Raw genomic sequence first — 22580 nt, 5'->3', positions numbered from 1 at the left:
TCCTACCCTTAACTTCTTACGCTTATCACTTTATAATGATCTTTCCATTTAGTGTGGCTCTAATTATTTCAATTAGCAAATAGTCTTCTCTGCCCAGAAGATAAACAGTGAACTTGGATGCATACCTCAGAATTATGTTTCCCTTGATCTCAAATTGATGTCTACCATTATTTTCCTGTTCCTTCCTTGGAAATACAGGCCACGTCTAGGTAACATTCCTGACTAAACTTGTATATACCCACCCTCCTAGGACTCCAATAAATTATTTAGCACTTGTGTCTCTGAACACCATCTGTTCTTAACAGCATTTCCCTTAAAACACTTAACATACTCAGAAAGTTTATGCTGCTTCTGACTGCCTGGGGTTTTTTTTTTAGAGGTTTGTTTTTCTCTCCTTTCTTTCTCACCTGCATCAACTTCCCTTTTTTCCCATGCACCAGCCTCCTACTGCCTACTGAGCATGCTGACCTGTTGCTGCTTGTGACGTGGTCTGGGCTGAGCACTGTTATCGGCCAGGGCAGGCAGGGCTCAAGTGCCCCGGGCAAGCTGGGGAGGCTCCCAGGACAAGGCAGACTTTGACACCACAAGATTCATCTGCCCCAACACTGTGGTATACATCTGCCCGCCAGCTTGACCTGGCCCGGGCCAGCCACCTCGTATCTGACTCTGCTGCACAGATGGCTGTGATTCTGTTGGCTGGTTTCCAGTGGCCTCCCTGACTTGGAAACTTTCCTTGTCCCAGCTTTGGGCATCTCTGCACCCACCGGCTCTAGCAGGCACCCCTTTTCCCGGTGTGCCTTCTTGGCCTTCTCTTCCTGCTTCCTGACTACCTTCTTTTCCCAGCTGTGTCCCTTCTCAGGTGTCCACATTGGCTCTTGAAAGTTGCCTGCTGGACTTCCCTGGAGGTCCAGTGGTCAGGACTCCGTGCTCCCACTGCTGGGGGCTCGGGTTCGATCCCTGATGGGGGAAGATCCCACATGCCGCGCGGCGTGGCCAAAAAAATAAATAAATAAAAATAAAAAATAAAAAATGCTAAAATCTTAAAAGAAAAAAGTTGCCTGCTGTCCCTGTGACCCCCCCCCCCTGCTGCGATCACAGCACCCCTGGGGCCAACTCCTTCTTTTCTGGGCCCTTAAAAATTGTATTATCAGTTTGGATAAGTTTTATTAAATTAAGAGGAGAAAAGGCCAAGATGCTATCTTGATTCCTGAACGTTATTTTACTGTATTAAAAAAAAAAAAATGTTGGTGACCATATTCTTTAAATCAGGTAGAATTTACCCAGATACACATCCTTGTATGTATATGCATCTGTATTATGTTCCCTCTGTTTGAAAATATTTTATATTAATCTCTTCCAAAGAGTATATATAGTATATACAGATTTCAAACACGAGAAAGGGAATATTGATGCAGATTTTAAAATTTTTATTGCAAACAGGTGATTATGGTACAGTTTTGATAGAGGGTATATGCAGTGTCCTTGAAATCAAGTCGGGACGTCTAGCAGTCCTAGTTCTATGGCACTGAGATTAAACATAGGAGGTTTAGTAGGTCTTATATTAGGTAATTCCATACAATAAAATAGAAAGAGAAAGGCCAGGTTCCCTCAGATCTTTGGTGGTGGGTATCAGGGTGGTATCAGATGGCCGTTCATCTGTTTCTTCTCTGGCAACAGTAGTGGCAGGGAAAGATTTTTGAAGCAAGATAGATCTGAGTTACTTATCCACTGCTTCTTGCCTTGTTGCTATTAAAACTGAAGGAACGCCCTTCCTCAACTTCACCATCTTTCATCACTATTTATAGGCATTCTGAAATCTTTTTCTTTTTTCACAAGTTCTAGTGGAACTACTTCTGACCACTAAACAATGTCATGTTTGCTTTGATATCTATGCCATTTGCCTTGTTTTTAAAATGTTTTTCATCTTTTCTCAGATCCATTCCAAAGGCAAAAACCTAACTTGATTTTTTAAACTTTTGAGAAAAGCTTCTGTGATTGCTTTTAAGAATGTCAGGAAAATGATAAAAGTTATTTTGGTGCAAGTTAACAATTGTCTTTTCATAAGTACAGATTTTCACAACCTTGGAAGATAATTAAATGGAGTATTAACGCCAGTTGTAAAAACATGAGTACCTTTTATTGGAAGGACTACCACATCTCACTGAAAGCAAGAAAAGACTAGCATATTTACTTAAATTCCAAGGGCATTTTCATACACACACACACACACACACACACACACACACCCCAGGACTAAACCGTGAAAGTATGTATTTAAATCCTGATTCAGTACTCTCGGGGGTACTTTCTTGAATCTCATGACTGTCATCTCATTTACAAGAAGTTACATTGAGTTAACTGAATCTAGACCTTTCATTTTGATTTTTCCTGCTTTGAGGAAGAACTCTTTTAAGCAGGCTTGATACGTTTTATAAGAGTGAGGAAAATAATTTTAAATGGTTTCAGAAGTTAATACATATATCAATATTCCTTTACTTTCCAGTAGGGATTTATCCAGTCCCCTTGCTCCCCCCACCCCCATCTGAGCCCAAGAATATGACCTCCAAATTACAGGGATTTTAGTGTATTTTGTTAGCTGGTCAAGACTTAGGACAATGCCTGGCATATGCTAGGTGCTCAGTAATGGTGTCAAGTAAATGAAAAGAGGGGCAAAACAGTTGTTGCAACACCTGCTTATTGCTCACAGCACACGACCGCTAGGTTTGGAGAGAGATGTGGAGGTAACTATTCCTATTCCTTAGTCACAGAGACACGGTGAGGAAGAAGGTATATGTGAGCTAACTAGAAAAAAGGTGGGTCCACTACTGGCAAATACCTAAATGGTCTCTTCAATTTAAATGAAATATTTAAATACTTTTAATGTCTTCTCTACAAGAACCAAATATACCCACACCTCTAATAATAGTGGTAGCTTTTTTCTCAAAGCCAAAATATGTATGATAGTGGGGTTGGGGCAGAAGGAAGGTGGGGACAGAGGTGGGAAGAGGAGAAGGAGGAAGCAGAGTATTTGGTAGATATTTTTTGTCTTGATTTTTTTCCTTAAGAGTAAAGTAGGGTACAAGATACCTGGACAAGATGATAGCTCGTGAAATAAATCCTGCATTTTTATGTACCTCTGAGTTGGCCGCATGGAGCCACACTGAGATAGCACATGGGTGCAGACAGTCTTTGCTAGCCAAAACCCAGCCTTTGCGAAGCCTTGGGTGTCAAGTGTTTTCGGAGGGAGGCAATCAAAGAAACAGCTCCAAGTGTCAAACCCTAAGAATAATAAAGACCCAAAGAAAGTACACAGGATTCTGTCATTGTTCTGTTCATGTCAAGTCAGAAAATGAGCAAACAGTTTTGTTTATTAATTTTTTTAAACTAGCATTTCACTGAAAAGTAAAAGTAATGAAATCAATCAGAAAAAATGAACAGTTTTTAAAATAAGAGCCAAAATTGCTGGAGAACATGGTAATGGAAAGGAACTCAGCGGTCTGGGGGTGGGATCAGCAATATCTAAGTTCATCTCAGTACTTCAGTGTGTTACCTTGAAGGCCTGAGACCATGATACTTAGTAGAATGCTATTGCCCACATAATAGTAGATGATGATTTTATCGATTTGGAAATGCTGTCCTGTGATAGACCCTGGTTTTATCATTGAAGCCAGTGTCCAGAAATGTGTTAAATTGAACCATAAGAAATGCCTGATTTTGCAGGTCAAAAACAGTTGAACAGCAATTTCATATGGCTTAATCCTACAGACTGTGCTTAAGCAGGAGAAGTTTAAAAGGGAGCTCTGTAGGGAACTTAAAGGCGAGCGTAGGCAGCTCTTGATGGAACAGTACAGCATTGATCCCTCAGTCCTGAAGGGTAGGGGGGGTGGGGTCGAAAAGGCGCCTCTGAATTTCCTTGCAGACTCAGTCATCCAAGTCTACTGACTAGTGCCCTATGCTGGCTTCTCCTTAAAGCCTCTGCCATTTTCTTCCGAGGGAGTTCTTATGAAGAATACCTGCAGAGCAGAAGAATACTGCAGAAGATTCTTGCATGTTCGAGGGTGCATCTGTGTTCCTCTTTAGGTGTCTGTGCACACATATGCCTTCTTTTCAGAGCTTACCAGTGAGGCTGGTCATGTCCCTGAGTAGCATTTTGCAGCTCTGACCAAACCACTCCTTGTAGTGATGCCTGCCGACAGGAACCAGCCTTGAGTCATCCTGCCTTCAAGCAGAATGAGGACAAGGTGGCTCTTTTCACGTGTGGTTAGACTGTAGGCTCCCGTGAAGAAAACCCTCGTAACTAGAAAAATGCATCAGTGTTTGGAAAAGGAATATTCTTTTGACCTGTTATAAACTAAAGTGTGAATGGAAAAGATTTTTTTCTGATAGATTCCTTATACCTTTACTGAAAGATCATTTCAGAGTATTAAGCTGATCTGAACGCAGTGATGTTATTTCACAATTATAGAATTAACTCTAAGAAAATAAGTTGATTATTTGGGATTTTTTTTCAATTTTTTCCCCTAACTCTAAAGTGGTGATACCTCATTGATTATTCAGAAACTGAAATGATAAAGAATGAATTTATTTGATCCAATTAACATAAGCATTCCTTAGGACTTTTGCTGTCATGTTAAGAGAGGCTGTTTTTCAAACTTAGGTTACCAAAGGGGAAAGGGGGATAAATTAAGCGATTGGGATTAACATATACACACGACTGTATGCAAAATAGATAATTAACAAGGACCTACTGTATAACACAGGGAACTCTACTCAATATTCTGTAATAACCTATATGGGAAAAATATCTGAAAAGGAATGGATATATGTATATGTACAACTGAATCGCTTTCTGTACACCTGAAGCTAACACAACATTGTAAATCAACTATACTCCAACATAAAATAAAAATTAAATTAAAAAAAGATGCTGTTTTTAATATTTCAAGGGTGGTAACTCTGCTCAAAACCAGACATTGAGTAGATTTGAAGTAAATATGGCATGGTGCCATGTCAGCAAATGTGCTAGGACATTGTCATTAATGTCATTAATTTATAGATTTTGGAATGAGCCTCTCTAAACCTATCACATGTCAATTATTGAAATAATGAAGGCTACCCCTTTATCCCATGTGAAAAAAACTTAGTATAAGGCAGGTAGGATGGAGGGTGCCAGTTGCAAAACCTCTGTGATCTTACACGCGAGTCTTGCATAGCAGCGGTCATAACTGAATTGAGTTGAGTTGGCAAATCAGAGGGCCATATCAGTGGCGATGAAAATCATTATTTCGAGAATTTAAGAAAAACAACTCAGGGAAAAAGCAGTTTGGAGTTTGGACTCATTAATTAAATTTATAGAAAGAAGCCATATTCTGTTGCTCAGAAAGGCCATGATGAAGCATGTTTTCCATCAACTTCTTTAAAATGTGATAAACAAAAAACACGCTGAAATCAGCAATTTTCTAAATAACTCAGGTTCAGGGTCCACAGCTAGGTCCAGTGTCCATTACTGCTCAGAGTCTCAGGCCATCCGTATCAGCATCTAAGTCTGCATCTTAACATAAGGATAGTTAATGTTCAGGGGGAAAAGTTAAATCATGTTTAATATTTATAGTATGTTTCTTTTTTTTCACAATTTTTATTTATTCTTTAATTTTTATTTTATATTGGAGTGTAGTTGATTTATAATGTGTTAATTTCAGGTGTACAGAAAAGTGATTCCGTTGTACATACACATATATCCATTCTTTTCCAGATTCTTTTCCCATATAGATTGTTAGAGAATATTGAGCAGAATTCCCTGTATTATACAGTAGGTCCTTGTTGATTGTCTATTTTATATACAGGAATGTGTATATCTTAATCCCAAACTCCTAATGTATCCCTCCGCCACACCTTTCCCCTTCGGTAACTATAAGTTTGTTTTCAAAGTCTGTGAGTCTCTTTCTGTTTATAGTATGTTTCAAAAGCAAAGTCACTGTAATTAAAAACACTTAGGCATTTTGTGGTAATCTTCTTAAAACATAATTTATGCACTCAAGCAAGTATTTAGAGGTAGTCGTCTTCCAACATACTTTATAAAGTACTGTCCAACAGATCGTGTGATAAGTTTATGATTCCTTCCAAGGGGATTCTAAATAACTAACACTCACACATGCCAGTGATTACAGAGGTAAAATAAAATGTGGAGGCATGTTTTTAGCACATATATTTGGTCATCGTACTAGCAACCACTGATTGGCATATATGTGCTCAGTAAATGTTTCTGGAGATGATTTGATGTTAGATCTTTTTTAGAGACTTTGCATGTGCTCAAATTACCAGGTAGTAGTTTTATGACAAAGACAACTTCCCTGAATATGGAAACTTCTTAATAGAGAAGATGGGGAGTGCCTTTCACTTCAATATGGCTTACATATGCATCTTATATATGCAGAAAAAACAACCATCGCTAACGTCAACGGTGTCAACAGTGACCACAGCCCAGTGGTCCACCTTTAGTCTTGCTCTCTTGGTGGCATATGACACTGTTGGTCCCCCATTCCTGATCTCTTCCCGTTGATTCCAAGACTCTGCATCATCTTGCCTTCCCGCCTCTTTCTTCCTCAGGTTTGTTAGCAAGTTCTTTCCCTGCCTAACCAGAAGTGTGAGTTTTCTGTAGATTTCCATCGGTGACCTTCTTTTCTCCTCATTTCACCTTTTGCCGAAGTGAACTCATTCATTGTTCTAAGAATAAAATCGAGAGTCCTTGCTCTCTAAGAGTGACCTACCTCTTAAGTGATGTTCCAAACTTTCTCTTGTTGAACCTGTTTTTCCTGCTTCCCCTATTCAGTGGTCCTTAGTTTTCTTTCAGTTCATCAGACCTTTTGTTCTCATTATCCGTATTGTACATATTAACAGTTGTCATCCGTCACTTCGTGTCCTCCAACATGGTAGATCTTTGTACCTCGCTTCATTTTTCATGTCACCTTTTCAGTTGTCTACCAGATGTTTCAACTCACTGTCCTAGAATCATCTCTAACCACTGAATCTGGTGTTAGAGACTCATGATTTGGGCCTTTTCCCATGCTTGTCAGTGTATAACTCATTGAGTTCTGGATCCCAATGCATTTGCCCCTGTCTGGACGTTTTTCTTGGTCCAGCTCATTTTCACCTTTCCCCATTTCTTCGTGAAGCTTTCCTTCAACCCAACTGCAAGTTATTGGACTCTATGAATTCTTTATTTTTAGCCATGGATGACTCCTATCACACAGTGACTTTAATATTTACCAATCCGCGTGTCTTACCTACCCTGCTCGATTATAAACTTATTGAGAGTAGAAGTCATTTGTTATCTTTGTGTTCTCAGAAGGACTTCCACACAGCTGGTGTGGAAGTCACTTGATCAAAATGATTCATTGACAGTACAGTGGCCAGTAATTACATTTGACTCTTTGTTTTGTTAGAAAATACATTTTCATCTAGATTTAAATATTTTTGCCTATTTTACAGAAAAATAGATTTTGCATATTTTCATCAAGTGGGAATTTGTCTAGCCATAGTTGAAGGAGAAAAAGTTACTTGAATGTCCTTCTAGCACAGATCTTTATTTTTAAAATGAAATTTTACGCATCCTAGGCTAGGCTTAGCATGTGATCCAAAATATTCCTATCTTTTTTTCCTTCTAGATCTCTGTCAGGATATGTTCCTACTGTGCTGAAGCTATGCTCTGTTGATTATAATTTTAAGTCTTTTATGGAAAAATTGCATTCACTTAAATGAAATTCAAAGTATAGAAAATACTTATTAAACAGAGCCACTCTAATAAATATTACTAATCATATAAACTATTGTAAAAACAAACAAACAGAAAGGTAAATTGGAAAAGACTAATCAGCCATTTGGGGGCTTTAATTTTTATTTTCCAAGCTAGTTATGTCCTTGAAGTTTCTGTGTCAGGTAGCTTTATCTATAATTTTATTCATACATCTGAGATTGAAAGATGTGTACCAGTTATTTAATTCCTGTCTGTGGTGCATTATGAATTGTGGCTTAAGAGGAGGAATTTTATTTAGTGGTAAGTCATCCCCCAAAACATTAATGATTCACTTATCATCAAAAATAATAATACCACCAAAGAAAATATACCACAAGAATCACTCCCAAATATTCCCCCTAAATAGTGGGAAAACTAAAATGGGATATCTCATGTTAAAAATTGTGACTCAAAAAGGAAATAGTCAGCAAAAGGGGTTTTTTTGCCTCATTTATGTGCGGGTGAAAGTAAGGATTTTAGTAAACTAGTAGTCAAAGGTGATTTGTTTTTCAAATGTATTTTTTGTATATTGAGTGTTCTCCAAATTCTTAGGTTTCTTAAATTTAGTGTTCTTTATATAAAAGTATGTATTTGGATCTCAGTGATTGTTTATCCTAATGATCTAATGTGGCTGTTCCCAACCTACATGCTACAGTCACCAGAGGAACCAGAATTCTTAAAAGAGATTCTCAAATCCGTATTCACACAGAATATTGCCTAAACAGTAAATAAACAATATGGCTGTTGCTGTACCACTCTCTTATACTATATTTTTAAAAACCTTTTTTTCTGCTGCTAACCAATGTTATACATGCTTATATAAATTTAAAGCAGTACAGAAAAATATGCTATAGAAAAGTAGAATTATCTTTAGTTCTACTACTATGCCAGTCACTATTAAGTGTTGTAGGGACTTCCCTGGTGGTGCAGTGGTTAAGAATCCGCCTGCCAATGCAGGGGACACGGGTTCAAGCTCTGGTCCGGGAAGATCCCACATGCCGTGGAGCAACTAAGCCCCTGTGCCACAACTACTGAGCCTGCGAGCCACAACTACTGAGCCTGCGCTCCAGAGCCCATGAGCCACAACTACTGAAGCCCGCCCGCCTAGAGCCTGTGCTCCGCAACAAGAGAAGCCACCGCAATGAGAAGCCCACACACTGCAACGAAGAGTAGCCCCCGCTCACCGCAACTAGTAGCCCGTGCACATCAATGAAGACCCAACGCAGCCAAAAATAAATAAATTAATAAATGAATTTTAAAAAAAAAGAGTTGTAGATCCAACAATAATGTTGATTCATAATAGCCAGAATTTAAATAGCTCTGAATATGTGTCAGACACTGTTGTATGTGCTCTTAAACATATTGAGTAATTCAGCCATAAGAAAGAATGAAATAATGCCATTTGCAGCAACATGGATGGACCTAGAGATTATCATACTAAGTGAAGTAAGTCAGGCAGAGAAAGACAAGTACCATATATCATGTATATGTGGAATCTAAAATATGTCACAAATGAACTTTTTTACAAAACAGAAATAGACTCACAGACATAGAGAACAAACATATGGTTACCAAAGGGGAAAGGGAGTTGGGGAGGGATAAATTAGGAGTTTGGGATTAGCAGATGCAAACTACTATATGTAAAATAAACAGCAAGGTCCTACTGTATAGCACAGGGAACCATATTCAATATCCTGTAATAAACCTTAATGGAAAAGAAAAAAATATTTTGATAACTGTGTTACAATAAAAATTGGATTCCTTTAAAATATATCTGTATCTATATCTATATCTATATATGTGTGTATGTATGTATTGACTAATTTAATCTATAAGAACCCTATAAGGTAGGACTTTTGTTAGCACTCCTTAACAGATGACAAAGTGGGCCCAGAAAGGTTAAATAAGACTGATATATGTTTGCTCCCAGCTTTTCCTATGGATAGACTATCATTTAATATTATTGCTATTGTATTATTTACAAAAATAGGAACATACCATGCTGATACTGTTTTACCACTGTCGGGTCCAAAACAAACTCCCCTGAACTGCCAAACTGCTCTTCATTCCACTATGAAAATATAAATAGCACCACCATACAATTTTTCTGCAAGTCCGGTGGGTACTATCTACTTAAAAAACAAAGAGGCCATTTCTCACTGTCTTCACTACTTTAAGCTAAATCCAAGCTCTGTCATCTCCTGCCTGGATAATTGCTGGAGCCCACGGGGCTGGTCTCCCCACTTCCAGCATCACCCACTCCTGTAGTCCATTCTCCAGGCAACAGCCAAAGTCAGATTTTTAAATGTCGTGCAGATCGTATTACCCTTCTGCTTAAAACATCTCAATATTCACATCACTCGTGATGGCACTTAAACTGGCACCCTGAGTCATCACCACAGCCCTTGAGACCCATGTAGTCTCTCTCTGTCCTCTTGGCCCACACATCCTACCTCCTCCCATCTCTCCTGCCTCCTTTCAGCTACTCATTTGCCCTCGTTTCCATCTCTGGAACGTGTCATGTTCATTCCTGCCTGAGGGACTTTGCACTTGCTCTTCCCTTTGTTGGCATCTTCACATGGCTGGCTACTTTGTCCTTTCAGTCTCGCCAGAGATGCCTTCCCAGGCTACCTTTCTAAAGAATCCTAACCAAACACTGCCCAGCCAATCTCGGTCTCTGTCATTTTCTTCAAATCACTTACCACTGTCTGAATTTATTTCCTTACTTCTGTATTGTTGTTCTCTCCTACTATAGTAGAAACTCCATGAGAATAGGGACTTTTTCTTATTCATCTGAGTGCCTAGAAAAGGGGGGGGGGCATAGCAGGCTTCCAATGAATAGCTTAATTAATGAAGGATTTAAAACACACCAGCATGTTCAGATAGAAGGATGTTTCCTGAAGTATTGTTTGCATAGGCCTCCAAACTCTCACTCTGCTCTAGATCACTGAATGAATGCTTGAATTGATTGCATGTGGAAAGATTCAACTTTTCAGCAGCTGGTGATGATGGTAGAAGCATCTCTGATTAAGTGAAAGTACAAAAGACAGGTTTGCTTAATTGATGTTGAGTGAGCTTGAGAAATGGGACAAACTCCTTGTCATGTGAAGAATTTCTGGTCACTGAATAGTGGATCAATCACTATGGTGTTGTTATGTAATTGTTGTAAAGATGGGGAAATAACATAGTAATTCCTGGAACAACATGGTGCATTATAGATTCTCAGCCGAATTTTCCAGTTCAGTCGGTAGAAATCCCTTTTTCTCACACAGCTTCTTATTGCTTCTCCCTAAGCATCCAACCGTCTCGTGGAAAAAGATTGCCCAGTAAGTGTTTTTGATGATTGGTTAGGATATCCCCTCCCAATTGTCACCCAAATCAGCATGAACCTTTGATAAATCTCTTTAGCTCTTCACTGAGTCATTAGAACTATTCTATTCGGTACTGAAAATAGTTGCACCTTCCTTGTGTTTCCCGAAGAGAGACACTTGTCTTTACAAGTGGAAATACAATGCTCATTTCTGCTTTATATAATATTTTAACATTTGTCTAAAACCCTATGAACTACCTTTGTTGATTATAAAATTCTTTCTGTGCATAATATTTCTTTGATTACCAAGACCAAAAATGACCAGTTTGGGTAGTTTTTCCCAACTCGTCGCTGTTAAAATGGTTTTTAGTGGGTAGAATACCATTTGAATGCATACATTGATGCAGAATTTTTAAGCAAAATCAGCAAAGACACAATCATATAGATGCAAGAAAGATTTTAAGTGCCATAGGATTAGCTGTTCTAGAAAGAATAAGTTTTTACATGTAGATGTTTTTATGCTTGATCTAGATCAAACAATGGCTATTTACTGTGTATAAGGTGCTGTCTTCAATTTGAGCTTGAAATCCACTTCAAATAAAGCTTGATCATGACAGGGTGTTCCATTTATCTTTTGTGCCCATATTTATCTTAAAGGGATATCTTGAAAAGGATCTTAGAGATGATCTGTTCAACATTCTTATGGTGAGAATTACGGCCCAAAGAGGAGAGGTGATTTTGTTAAGGTTTTACCAGTTAGTGGCTGAGCTAGAACCGGAACCAGGCTTCCTTACTGAGCCCCTGTGCCTGCCTTTACCCCTGCGTGTTTGGGACTCACATCCCATGAAGATGCTTAGATGTTATAAGATGTTAATGGGTTATACATACTATAAAGGTGAATTCTTACATCCAAAAATCACTCAATAAGCTTTGTGTTTTGATATAACCCAGAATCTAAGAAGTGAGTTCAAGATCTGCTCCCTTCTCCTCATTTTCCTCTCCTCCCTCTCCTTGCTTATAAAATGTAGTAATGTATTTCCTGAAACCAGACATATACCCTTCCAACCATGTACCATCTTTCAGTTTCAGAGGTAATCACATGAAAGGGTGTCAGTGGAGACTGGAGTTTTCCTGACCCGTCCACACTTTGTGGCCTGTCTTCTTTGTTACTAATGCAGACGCTTGTGGGATAGCTCGCTGAGCTTTTGAGGATAGTCTGTCTCCCCGGATGTTTTTTCCCCTCTGTGCAAAGCTAAATGAACCATATAGGAATTGAACCTATAACCTTGGCCTCATTCATTTATCTTCTTTAAAATTGCCTTTTGGAAATTTATGTTCTGCTGTGATGAGATTAAGGTTGTGATTTCGTTCATTCAATAAATAGTCCCAGCACCACACTAATGGCAGCAGAGAGCACAGAGAGGCAGAGGACAAGGTCTTTGCCCTCAAGGGATTAGGATAAGTGCACAAATCACGCACGAATGTCAGGGCAGAAGTGATGACCGCTGGGGGAGGGGGGTGAGCAAATCAGGAATTCACGAAAGCGAATCAGGAGAAGGGAGAGAGGTGCATCCTGCCGGGAGAACATCAGGGGCCCTTGAAGGATGGACAGGTTTCCCAGGAGTCGGAGCGGTGGGGGTAGGTGTACAGATGGTGGTACCCACAGCACCTCAACAGGGATGTTGCAGTGGGGCGAGCACAAGAGTGAGAGGACCTGCGGGGGCAGGCATGAAGGAAGAGGGACAGGAACGTTATCATTTATGGTGGTGTTGTGTAGGGATGATGGAAGATTTCTGAACTGGGCAGTACTAGAATCAGACCTGTATAACAGGAAACGTCATTTGTCAGCCACTGTAGAATGAACTGGAGTGTTGGGGAAGAACCCTGAGGAAGTGACAAGCGTCTGAACCAGGGCTCCCAACAGGGTGAAGAGAAGTGATGGGAGATGGTGAAGCCTGGACAAGCGGGACTTGGTAACTGACTAGATGTGATAGTGAAGGTTTGAACCTGGGTGCCTAGCAGATGGCAGTACCCTTCCAGAAGCCAGTAGACCATAGAGGCTGGGAAGTTATGTAAAGGAAGTGAACCCGTGAAATTGGAACACTGGGGAGAGGTTGGAGCTGGATATAAAGATTCGGGAAGTCATTCACCAGGAGAGCTGTTTGAGCTGGGAGAGTGGATAAGATCATTAAGGGATAAAGTGTAGAAATGAGAAAAAAAGATGGCCAAAGGTAGAACGCCAAAGAAAATCTACACTGGTGATTAAGACAATGAGAAAGAGCCTGAGAAATAGAGAATGAGCTCGGTACACTGTTACAGAAACTGAAGAAGCAGAGGGCTGCCGAGAGACACGTAGAGGCAAGTGTGCTCCCTTGTCATTGAGAGATGTTAGTGAACAAGAAGGAAAAATAATCCACCTTTGCTTTAATTTTGTCATTGAGCCAAATTACTGTTTTAATTGGGATTTCACAATGCATCTTTTTGATGCTATGCTTTCACTTTGACTTCTCTGCATTCGGTTCCACTACATACTTTTCACTCTCAAGACGGTTAAAAACCAATCACATTCTTATATGTAAGGAATGCAGTAGGAGTTCAAAACTGATGAAAAGGCCAGTCATCTGAGATCACTCATTTATCCCAAGTGTTAATCGGGAGCCTAATATGTACCAGGGACTATGCCATGCCCTGGGGACATGGTGGCAAATAACACAGAAGCAAATCCAGGCCCCTGTTGAGTTTACCTTCTTGTGTGGATGAAGCAAACAATAAACAGACTAAAGAAGGAAAATACACAGCATGTTTGCTGGTGACATGTGCTAGGGAGGAAAATAAAGCAGAAGGGGAAGGGGGTTTGGCAGAAGGGGTGTTTTCAGTAGAGGGGGCAGAAGAGACCTGACTGAGAAAGTGACATTTGGATGACACCCTGAAGGGAGGTGGGGGTGTGGGGTTGTATAGATATCTGGGTGGACAGGGGGCAGCATGTGCAAAGGCCCCGAGGTGGGAGCACGCCTGGTGTGTTTGAGGTCTGGCAAGGATGCCAGTGTTGCTGAAGGGCAGCAAGCAAGAGAGAAAGGTTAGTAAAGTCTCACGGGCCACATTGGGGCCCTGTGGTCATAGGTTGACTTTGGCTTTTCCTCTGAGCGTGAGGGAAAGCCCTTGGATGGTTTTGAGCAAAGGAACGAATAAGGATCGTTCTAGCTACAGGGGAAGGAAGGGGGCAAGGAGAAACAGGAAGATGAGCGAGCAGGCTTCCACACATCCTGGGAAGAGGTGTTGATGGCTTGGACTAGAGTGGTCCCAGAGGACGTATGGGAAGTGATCAGAATCTGGATGTTTTTTGAGGGTAAAGTAAATAGAGTTGAACAGATTGAGAATGAAACGAGAGAGAAGGAAGAGTCAGGGGTGAGTCCAAGTTGCTGTATTGGTCTGCTAGAGCTGCATAACAAAGTACCACAAATGGGTGGCTTCAGCAACAGAAATATATTGTTTCATGGTTCTGTAGGCTTGGCCGAGTTTAACGTGTCAGCTTAGTTAGTTCCTTCTGAAGGCTGTGAGGGAGAATCTGTTCCATCCCTCTCTCCTAGCTTCTGGCGGTTTCTTGGCTGTCTTTGGCGTTCCTTGACTTGTAAGAGTATCACTCTCTTCATCTTCACACAGCATTCTCTCTGTGTGTGTCTGTGTCCTAATTTCCTCTTTTTAATAAGAACCCCAATCATATTGGATTAGGGATGACCCTTCTCCAAAATGACCTCATCTTAACTAATCATATCTGCTATGACCATATTTCCAAATAAGATTACACTCTGATGGAAAACTAAAAATAAAATTACCGTATGATCCAGCAATCCCACTCCTGGACACATATCCGGACAAAACTATAATTCAAAAAGAGACATGCACCCCCTATGTTCGTAGCAGTACTATTCACAATAGCTAAAACATGGAAACAACCAAAATGTCCATTGACAGATGAATGGATGAAGAAGGTGCGGTACATATCCACAGTGGAATACTACTCAGCCATAAAAAAGAACGAGGGCTTCCCTGGTGGCACAGTGGTTGAGAATCTGCCTGCCAGTGCGGGGGACACGGGTTTGAGCCCTGGTCTGGGAGGATCCCACATGCCGCAGAGCGGCTGGGCCCGTGGGCCAGTTACTGAGCCTGCGCGTCTGGAGCCTGTGCTCCGCAGCAGGAGAGGCCGTGACAGTGAGAGGCCCGTGCACCGCGATGAAGAGTGGCCCCCACTTGCCACAACTGGAGAAAGCCCTCGCACAGAAATGAAGACCCAACACAGCCATAAATAAATAAATAAATAAATAAAAATTAAAAAAAAAAAAAAAGAACAAATTAATGCCATTTGCAGCAACATGGATGCAACTAGAGATTATCATACTAAGTGAAGTAAGTCAGAAAGAGAAAGACAAATACCACATGATATCACTTATACGTGGCATCTATAATATGACACAAATGAACCTATCTATGGAGCAGAAACAGACTCGCAGACATAGAGAACAAACTCACGGTCGCCAAGGGGGAGGTGGGGTGGGGGAGGGATGGACTGGGAGTCTGGGGTTAGTAGATGCAAACTATTATATATGGAATGGTCGGACAACAGGGTCCTACTGAATAGCACAGGGAGCTGTATTCAATATCCTGGGATAAACCATAATGGAAAAGAATATAAAAAAGAATGTGTGCGTGCATATATATAGATATTTATATATATATATAAAACTGAGTCACTTTGCTGTACAACAGAAATTAACACAACATTGTAAATCAACTGTACTTCAGTTTAAAAAAAAAGGTCACCCTCTGATGTCCTAGGGGCTAGGACTTCCACAGTGGAATTGAAAGTGGGGAGAAGGACACGATTCAGCCCATAGCAGTTGCCATTGACTGAGCCAAGGAAAGTGTGTTTGGACAGAAGAAGAGGAGAGTTCCAAAGACTAAAGTTAAGAGACTCTTCAGTTTGAGGACCAAGACCAAGGCTCACAAAAATGTTAAATACAAATCCTATGTATGCTTGCAGTTGTAAAAAAGCACTTACATGTTAATGATGGTTTTTAAGTTGTATTCTAATTGTTTATGCAATCATGGTATTTTCCTGTGAAGCGTAAGAGAGTCAGAGTATGGATTGAGCTTTACTGGCCAATATGCCGAAGAAGTTACTGGTGCTGAAATGGAATGTTTTGAATGCCATAAAGAAGTCAAAGGACGCTAATAAAAATAATAAAGAGCACTTTTCTCAGAAGGAGAAACAACTCTGGAGAACATTGTTTCAGCCCTTGATTTAAGAAGTCATTTTTCTAGAAAGTCAGTCATGATGCAGTGCTTTGAGCAGCTGCATAGTTTGTTCCTTCATCTGTTTTTGGTGAGAGTGTAGTTAAAACATAAAAAATCAATTAAAAAAAAAATCATGAAGGCAATAGTATCACATTTAGCTAATTTGAAAAACAGAGAAATCATCACCGTAACATAACCATTCTAGCCTTTTGATATGTTTTCTTTGAGTTTTTATGTTCCTGCTGTTTTACAATGGAGACAAAAGCTAGGACAACAAGGTGATGGTGCTGACATACAAAAAATCTACCCAATGTTTTCTGAACATGTTCAGCTCGAATTTCTCTCACATTCCAGCTCGCGTTGCACATTCTGCTTGCTCTGCCCCTGTCTTTGTCTGGCTACCATCTCGTCGTGCTTCAAAACTCAGCTCAGCTGTCACCTTTGGGGAAGACTGCTGACTGGTATATTCTGAGCTTTCCCAGTATGGAAGGCTGAGCCTACAATGTGCCGCCATATTACCCCGCACCTAAGCACATACCATAATGCTGCATGTCTCCACCAACTTTGAGGACAGGGACTGAGCAGTCTATATTTATTTCCTCAGTACCTTGCATAGGACCTGTGGGTAGATATTCAATAAGTGCATGTGGGCTAGGAATGAAAAAAAAAAAAATCGAATTCTTTGCCTGCTTGGCACACATCGGTCACTGAACTATGAGACCTTATTTGAATTTAAAACAATTTTGTTCAGATTGCACCATAAACCGGCACGGGAATATGTAATATAGCTTGAGAAAAGTCTCCTTAAAAAGTATTCATGTAGATTGTTGCTGAAAAGGTTAAATTTGTCCCTAAAAACTGCACCCTTCAGTTTCTTACCATGAAAGGTACCTGAGATAGTTACCGTATATGGCTTGTTTTTAGTATTGACTGTGCCCCTTTAAATTAGTAAGCAAAATGAAGCAATTTGAACATACCTATGTAAGGTAACATGGGAGAAGATGCAGGAGCTTGGAGGAGTAAAATTGCTGACAATAGAGACAAGAATTATTTTAATTTTAATTTGTGGATTGTTTTGGAGAGGGGAGAGTTTTTTATCTGGCATAAATTGAGATATAATCTGAGTCCGAGTGAAGAGAGTTGAGAAGTATTGTAATAGCCCTTTGATGCCAAAAATACTTCCATGATGACTCGGCTCAAGATTTCTCTCCTCCCTGTTCACCTAGAATGCAAATAATATTTTTTGGTAAACGTTCTCAAAAACAGGAAGAGGAAGAGAAAAGTTTACATGGGATTATTTATGATTTCTTAGTACTGAGAAGAGACTTTGCTATAGAGAATTCTTGATACATTACTCCCCTCACAGGGTTTTGCCTTCATTTCCTAAGTCACTTGGGATGGGACCATATTGAATTTATTGATGGAATCAAGATGACTGACAGATATTGAGCTAAGCTGTACAGCATGTCAAATGTGCCACTACACTGTAGATATTTAAATCTTGATTTCTTTCCCCAGCTCTACTTTACGAAGTGTTTCCACTGGATCCTCAAGACCTTCCAAAATATGTTTGGTGTGTGGGGATGAGGCTTCAGGATGTCACTATGGTGTAGTGACCTGTGGCAGCTGCAAAGTGTTCTTCAAAAGAGCAGTGGAAGGTAAATGTTCATGTGGGTGTTCCTTTTACACATTTTCTTTCCTGGTGTGTAGTTTACTTGCACGGTTAACTTGATAGCATTATTGGGAAATAATTCAAAAATGTCCTTAGTTTTGGATGTAATCTGTCCTTAGTTTTGGATGTAATCTGTCAGTGATAAATAGTAATAATGCCTTGTCTAAAAACCACTTGGAGATTCTCCACCGAGCAATATTTAATGGCCAAAATTCGAAATTGTGGATTAAGAGCAACCAGTCAGAAAGACCGGTTGTTTTGGTTGTTGGTTTGTCTCAGTTTTTTTTTCACTTAGACTTACCAAAATCATTCTATGTCACCATAAATTTAATTTGCATGATCTGAAAGAGCGTTTTTTTACAGCACGTCTGCCTTGTCTATGTTTCCGTATAAATATGTGTTTGTGGCAAGTTAAAACATTGATATCAGGATCGTGTGTGTAATTTAAGTTGTGTTCCTTACAGAATAATGTCATTTAACAACTGCTTGAGATTCCAGGTCCCCATTTGAGTCCTACCTTCGTTCCTACTGAAAGTTTCCAAACCAGTACATTAAATGAAAAATTGGACTGAGATTCTTTAAGTTTATGTAGTCTAACTTTTGCTTCTGTCCAAGTAATTGTACTTCCTAAGGAGAAATGGTCTTTTCATTTTTGTTTCTGCCTTTCTCCAGCTTCACTTCCAAGCAATTTAGGCCTGATGGTTTTATTAATGTTGATTACTATGACTGGTCAAAGTGTAGAATTTTTTGCTATCAGGAGAAGTGTTGTGTAATTGACACTTATTCTCGCTAAGGAGTTCAGCATTAAGATTCCTGCAGGTGTATTTCTCAGGACATTTTTCTGAGAGATGAATTGGTGTTTCAGAGACTTAAGCATAAATGACTTGAATGTTTGTTTTGCTGATGACCACAAGGAAATGTCTTTATTTCTGGGATGAAAAAGGCTGACCAAGTAGTTATTTCTGTGTTTCTGAGATTGATTCTGCATTATTTAATTGATAGTACATGATTTTCCATTATTTACACTATTAATTATTTAATAGTCCCCAAACCCAGCATTGAATTGGTAATAGGAGTTCCATATTTCTTTCTCGGGGTATGAGCTCTTGGTTACAGGTGACAGAAAATTCAACACAAACTGGCTTCAGCACCAATGGAAATTCATTGGCCCACATAACTGGAAAGTCCTCGTGTGGGCATGGCTTTGGGCAAGCCATGGTCTTAAGCCAGGTCATTCACATTCAATCTCATTCTCTCCATCGCTTGACTTTACTCTGGCTCTGTTCTCATGCAGTTTCTCTCGTGAGAAGAAAAGAGGTTTTCTGTTCCCAGGGGTTGTTATAAAAGCCCCCAATTGAATCTCCATAGACTGAACTTGACTCACATTGGCCCCCTCCAGACCAATCACCGTGGCTGGGGGGAGCAGTGATCTGATAGGCTGGTTCTGACTGGAGTCGGCCAACCTGAACAACCTAGACCAACTGTGGGAATGAGCATTTCCTGGAGAAAAAGGTGAGTCCTGTTACCAGAAGGCTGATTTCCAGAAAATGGGGGAAAGAAGTATGTATAGTACTGAAATCAATTTAATTTTTTAAGATTGTCTTCCCCGCCACCCTCTTCTTTCTTTCCTTAACTCTGTGATTGACTCAGTAGAAGATAAATAGGTAAGATATACCTCTGGCATCTTCTAATGCCGCCTTATACCTTCCAACATAAGGGCTCCCCTCCTAGGCTCACTAATTGGTGAACAAAGGTGATAAGTAAAAATAAAGCAGTGAGAGAAGGACATTTAGAGAGGGTGCCTCTGTGTGGCCCTACCTAGGGGTCAGCATTCACATCAGAACCCATGTTATGGCTATTTTTGCTTCTCTGCAAAAAACGGTTTTCTAGATGTTTTTGTTGTTTTAAGTAGTTTCTCTGGAAGTAGCTAAGGAAAGAATTGTTTTTGCAACTGAGGTACATATAAACATGGAAAAGCCAAAATGTCTGTACGTCTTTTTCTTTCATTGAAAAGCTGATCAGTAATGGATAATGAACCTTGACAAGTGCCTTTTAAGACTTTTATTAATATAGCTTATTTCCTGTTTATTTGGGAATTAGATTTTAGCGCCCACCTGTGTGAAACAAGGCTATAAATTTTAAATATAAACTTCATGAGAGTCATAACTTGTTTTTGTTTTGTAATTTGTATTTGCTTCCTGTTTTATCATGTATGTATGTGTGAAAGAAATAGGACTATCTCTGTATCAGACCTTTTTGATTTAATAAGAAATTATTTTTAAAATATTTTATGTAATTAGAGGCACTAATTTCACAAAATTATGGTATATAGATGTTATTTTTATTCCCCTTTTACAGATGAAGAAATTTGGGATCAGACCCAATTCATCTATTTGGAATCATAAGGCCAAACTTAGACCCATATTAAAGTCTTATGACTCCAAACCTAGACCCAACCTAAGGCCTCATAAATCTAAATCTCATAATCTATTCTTTCCATTTTCCATAATTCTCAAGTTCATGAAAATCCTGCTCTATATGTCATTGTTTATGCCTGCTCGGTAATAATGAGGGCAGTGATGTAAACATTGAGAAGACAGTGTGGTGCCCTTAGTGTGTGTCTCTGCGTGTGTGTCACTGTGTGTGTACATACACACACATATACAAACGTATGTGTGTTTTTATATTTGAATATTTACTATGGTTGTTTTCTGGTTTTAACCTTAAGCTCCTCCTCGGAGTACATATACAGAGGCTTCTAAGCAGCTGCAGGTAGGGGAGTCCTTTAAAGTCGAAAGGAGCTAACAACATCAGGGCAGAACTGGAAATGACCACTACAGAGAGGACAGGGGGAAAATCACAGCAGTCTGAGCTTCAAGCTTGTTGGCTTCAGGCTTTTATGCCCTAGTGCTCCCCACTCTAACGCTTGGTCTGATAGTGTAGTGGTGACTACACAGGGAGACTGCACATCATTTGTTTTAAGTGTATATTATGTTCTCTGTGTCCTGTCTAATGGGATGTATAGATGTGCTTATTTCTTCTTCTTAAACATTTAATATAAAAACACTTAGGCGTCTCATCCAGAATACCTTTTTTGTCAATAGTGTCGGTTTAGAGCCGTATTACTGTACCTTACAGTGGAAGCTTATCGTTTTATTTTTAAATTTGAATTGCTTATTTGCCTTGAAGGTTTGTCAGGACCTTTCTGTCTTAAGAAAAAGAATAGGCCTATATGCACACACACATGCACACATACACATATATATATTTTAAGTTGGGTTCTCTGTAGTGGTGGAAAGTAGACTGGCTTTAGGGTCAGAAGACTTGGTTTAATTTCCAGCTCTGCCACTCACTAGGTGTAAGATTATGGCAAGTTATTTAACTTACTTGGGCATCAGTTTCTTTATATATAAATGGAAATGGTAGTATTGCCTTACCTGTTGCTGTGAAAAATTACATGAAAGCAAAATGTCTTTGCAGATTTTATAAATCGTAAAGTGGCATCAAAATATTAGACCTTGACTTTAGGAACAACTGCTGAAGTTCTTTGGCCACGTCTGTACACAGAGATCATGTAAATGATTCGTTAACGTTGTACTGTTAGGTCTTCATTTTTTCTTCATTACATCTTCATTTTTCCCGTAGTACATTATTTTGCCCATAGAACTGCCCTTTGAGGTTGTAAGATCCTTCTAGACTAGCAGTTCTCAAAGTTTCAAAGGATGTCGGGGTCAGGAGTGAGGGGGTAGAAGGCCTGTCGACATTTCCTTGCGGGACTTTTCCACATTTTCCACCGTGAACTGAACCACCAAGATTGATTCCCGTAACGAACCTTCATAGCTGACTCTGGCACCCACCTTTGGGAGTTGCACAGTAGAGAAAATATTGAGAGATGCCAACTGGACTTTTAGCTCCCCTGTTCGATGTCTTTAGGGCAGGACAGGGTCTTATCTCTAGAACCTAGCAACACCGCAGATATTTAGTAGCTACTAAATAAACGTTTGAATGTACATATCAATGTACCTATGTGACATAAGAGCATTCCAAGTTAATGACTTCCCGCTCAAACCAGTAAATTAGCAACGAAACTGGCCCAAGAATATACGCAACCCTTTTGATGTCTAATCCGCAACTTCTAATTCTACTCTGAGTTTTTACTATCTCAGTCTCTTTCCAACTGTAAATTCCCATTGGTTTCATCTTGTGTGTATTTTACTTTGTGATCCCTCAATGAACAGAGCTGACTACATTCAGCAGGCTATTTTATAACCTAATTTCCTTTCTGGCTACTCAGTATACAGCAGTATCTGGAAGACACAGCCACCACAAGTCACTGAAGAGTTACAGGGCTGTGAAAGAAGAAGAGAGTTCACTATAATGTCAAGTCAGCTGGATTTATATTTTTGTAAGCAGACCTGTTAGGCTAAAGAGTCCATATCTTGGTATGGCCAGCCAAATCATATGATGTCTATTTCGACACTCAGACATTTCCCTTAAGTAAGAGACTTATAAAT

The 22580-nt window shown here is 39.7% G+C and overlaps 1 protein-coding gene across 2 annotated transcripts in view; it reads left to right on the top strand.

Annotated features, from left to right (window-relative positions):
• The window catches only part of NR3C2 (nuclear receptor subfamily 3 group C member 2), a 370452-nt gene that overhangs the window by 157021 nt on the left and 190851 nt on the right, over positions 1-22580 (top strand). The window contains exon 3 of one of the 2 annotated variants that reach the window (XM_059922588.1): positions 17913-18064. In XM_059922588.1, coding sequence (XP_059778571.1) covers positions 17913-18064 — 152 coding nt within the window. The remainder of the gene's footprint in view (positions 1-17912; positions 18065-22580) is intronic. The other variant, XM_059922589.1, reaches the window with a different exon arrangement.

The sequence above is a fragment of the Balaenoptera ricei genome, chromosome 5 (assembly GCF_028023285.1).
Source record: "Balaenoptera ricei isolate mBalRic1 chromosome 5, mBalRic1.hap2, whole genome shotgun sequence".
In the NCBI taxonomy this organism is placed as follows: Eukaryota; Metazoa; Chordata; class Mammalia; order Artiodactyla; family Balaenopteridae; genus Balaenoptera; species Balaenoptera ricei.
This window is presented reverse-complemented; position numbering and strand designations above follow the sequence as displayed.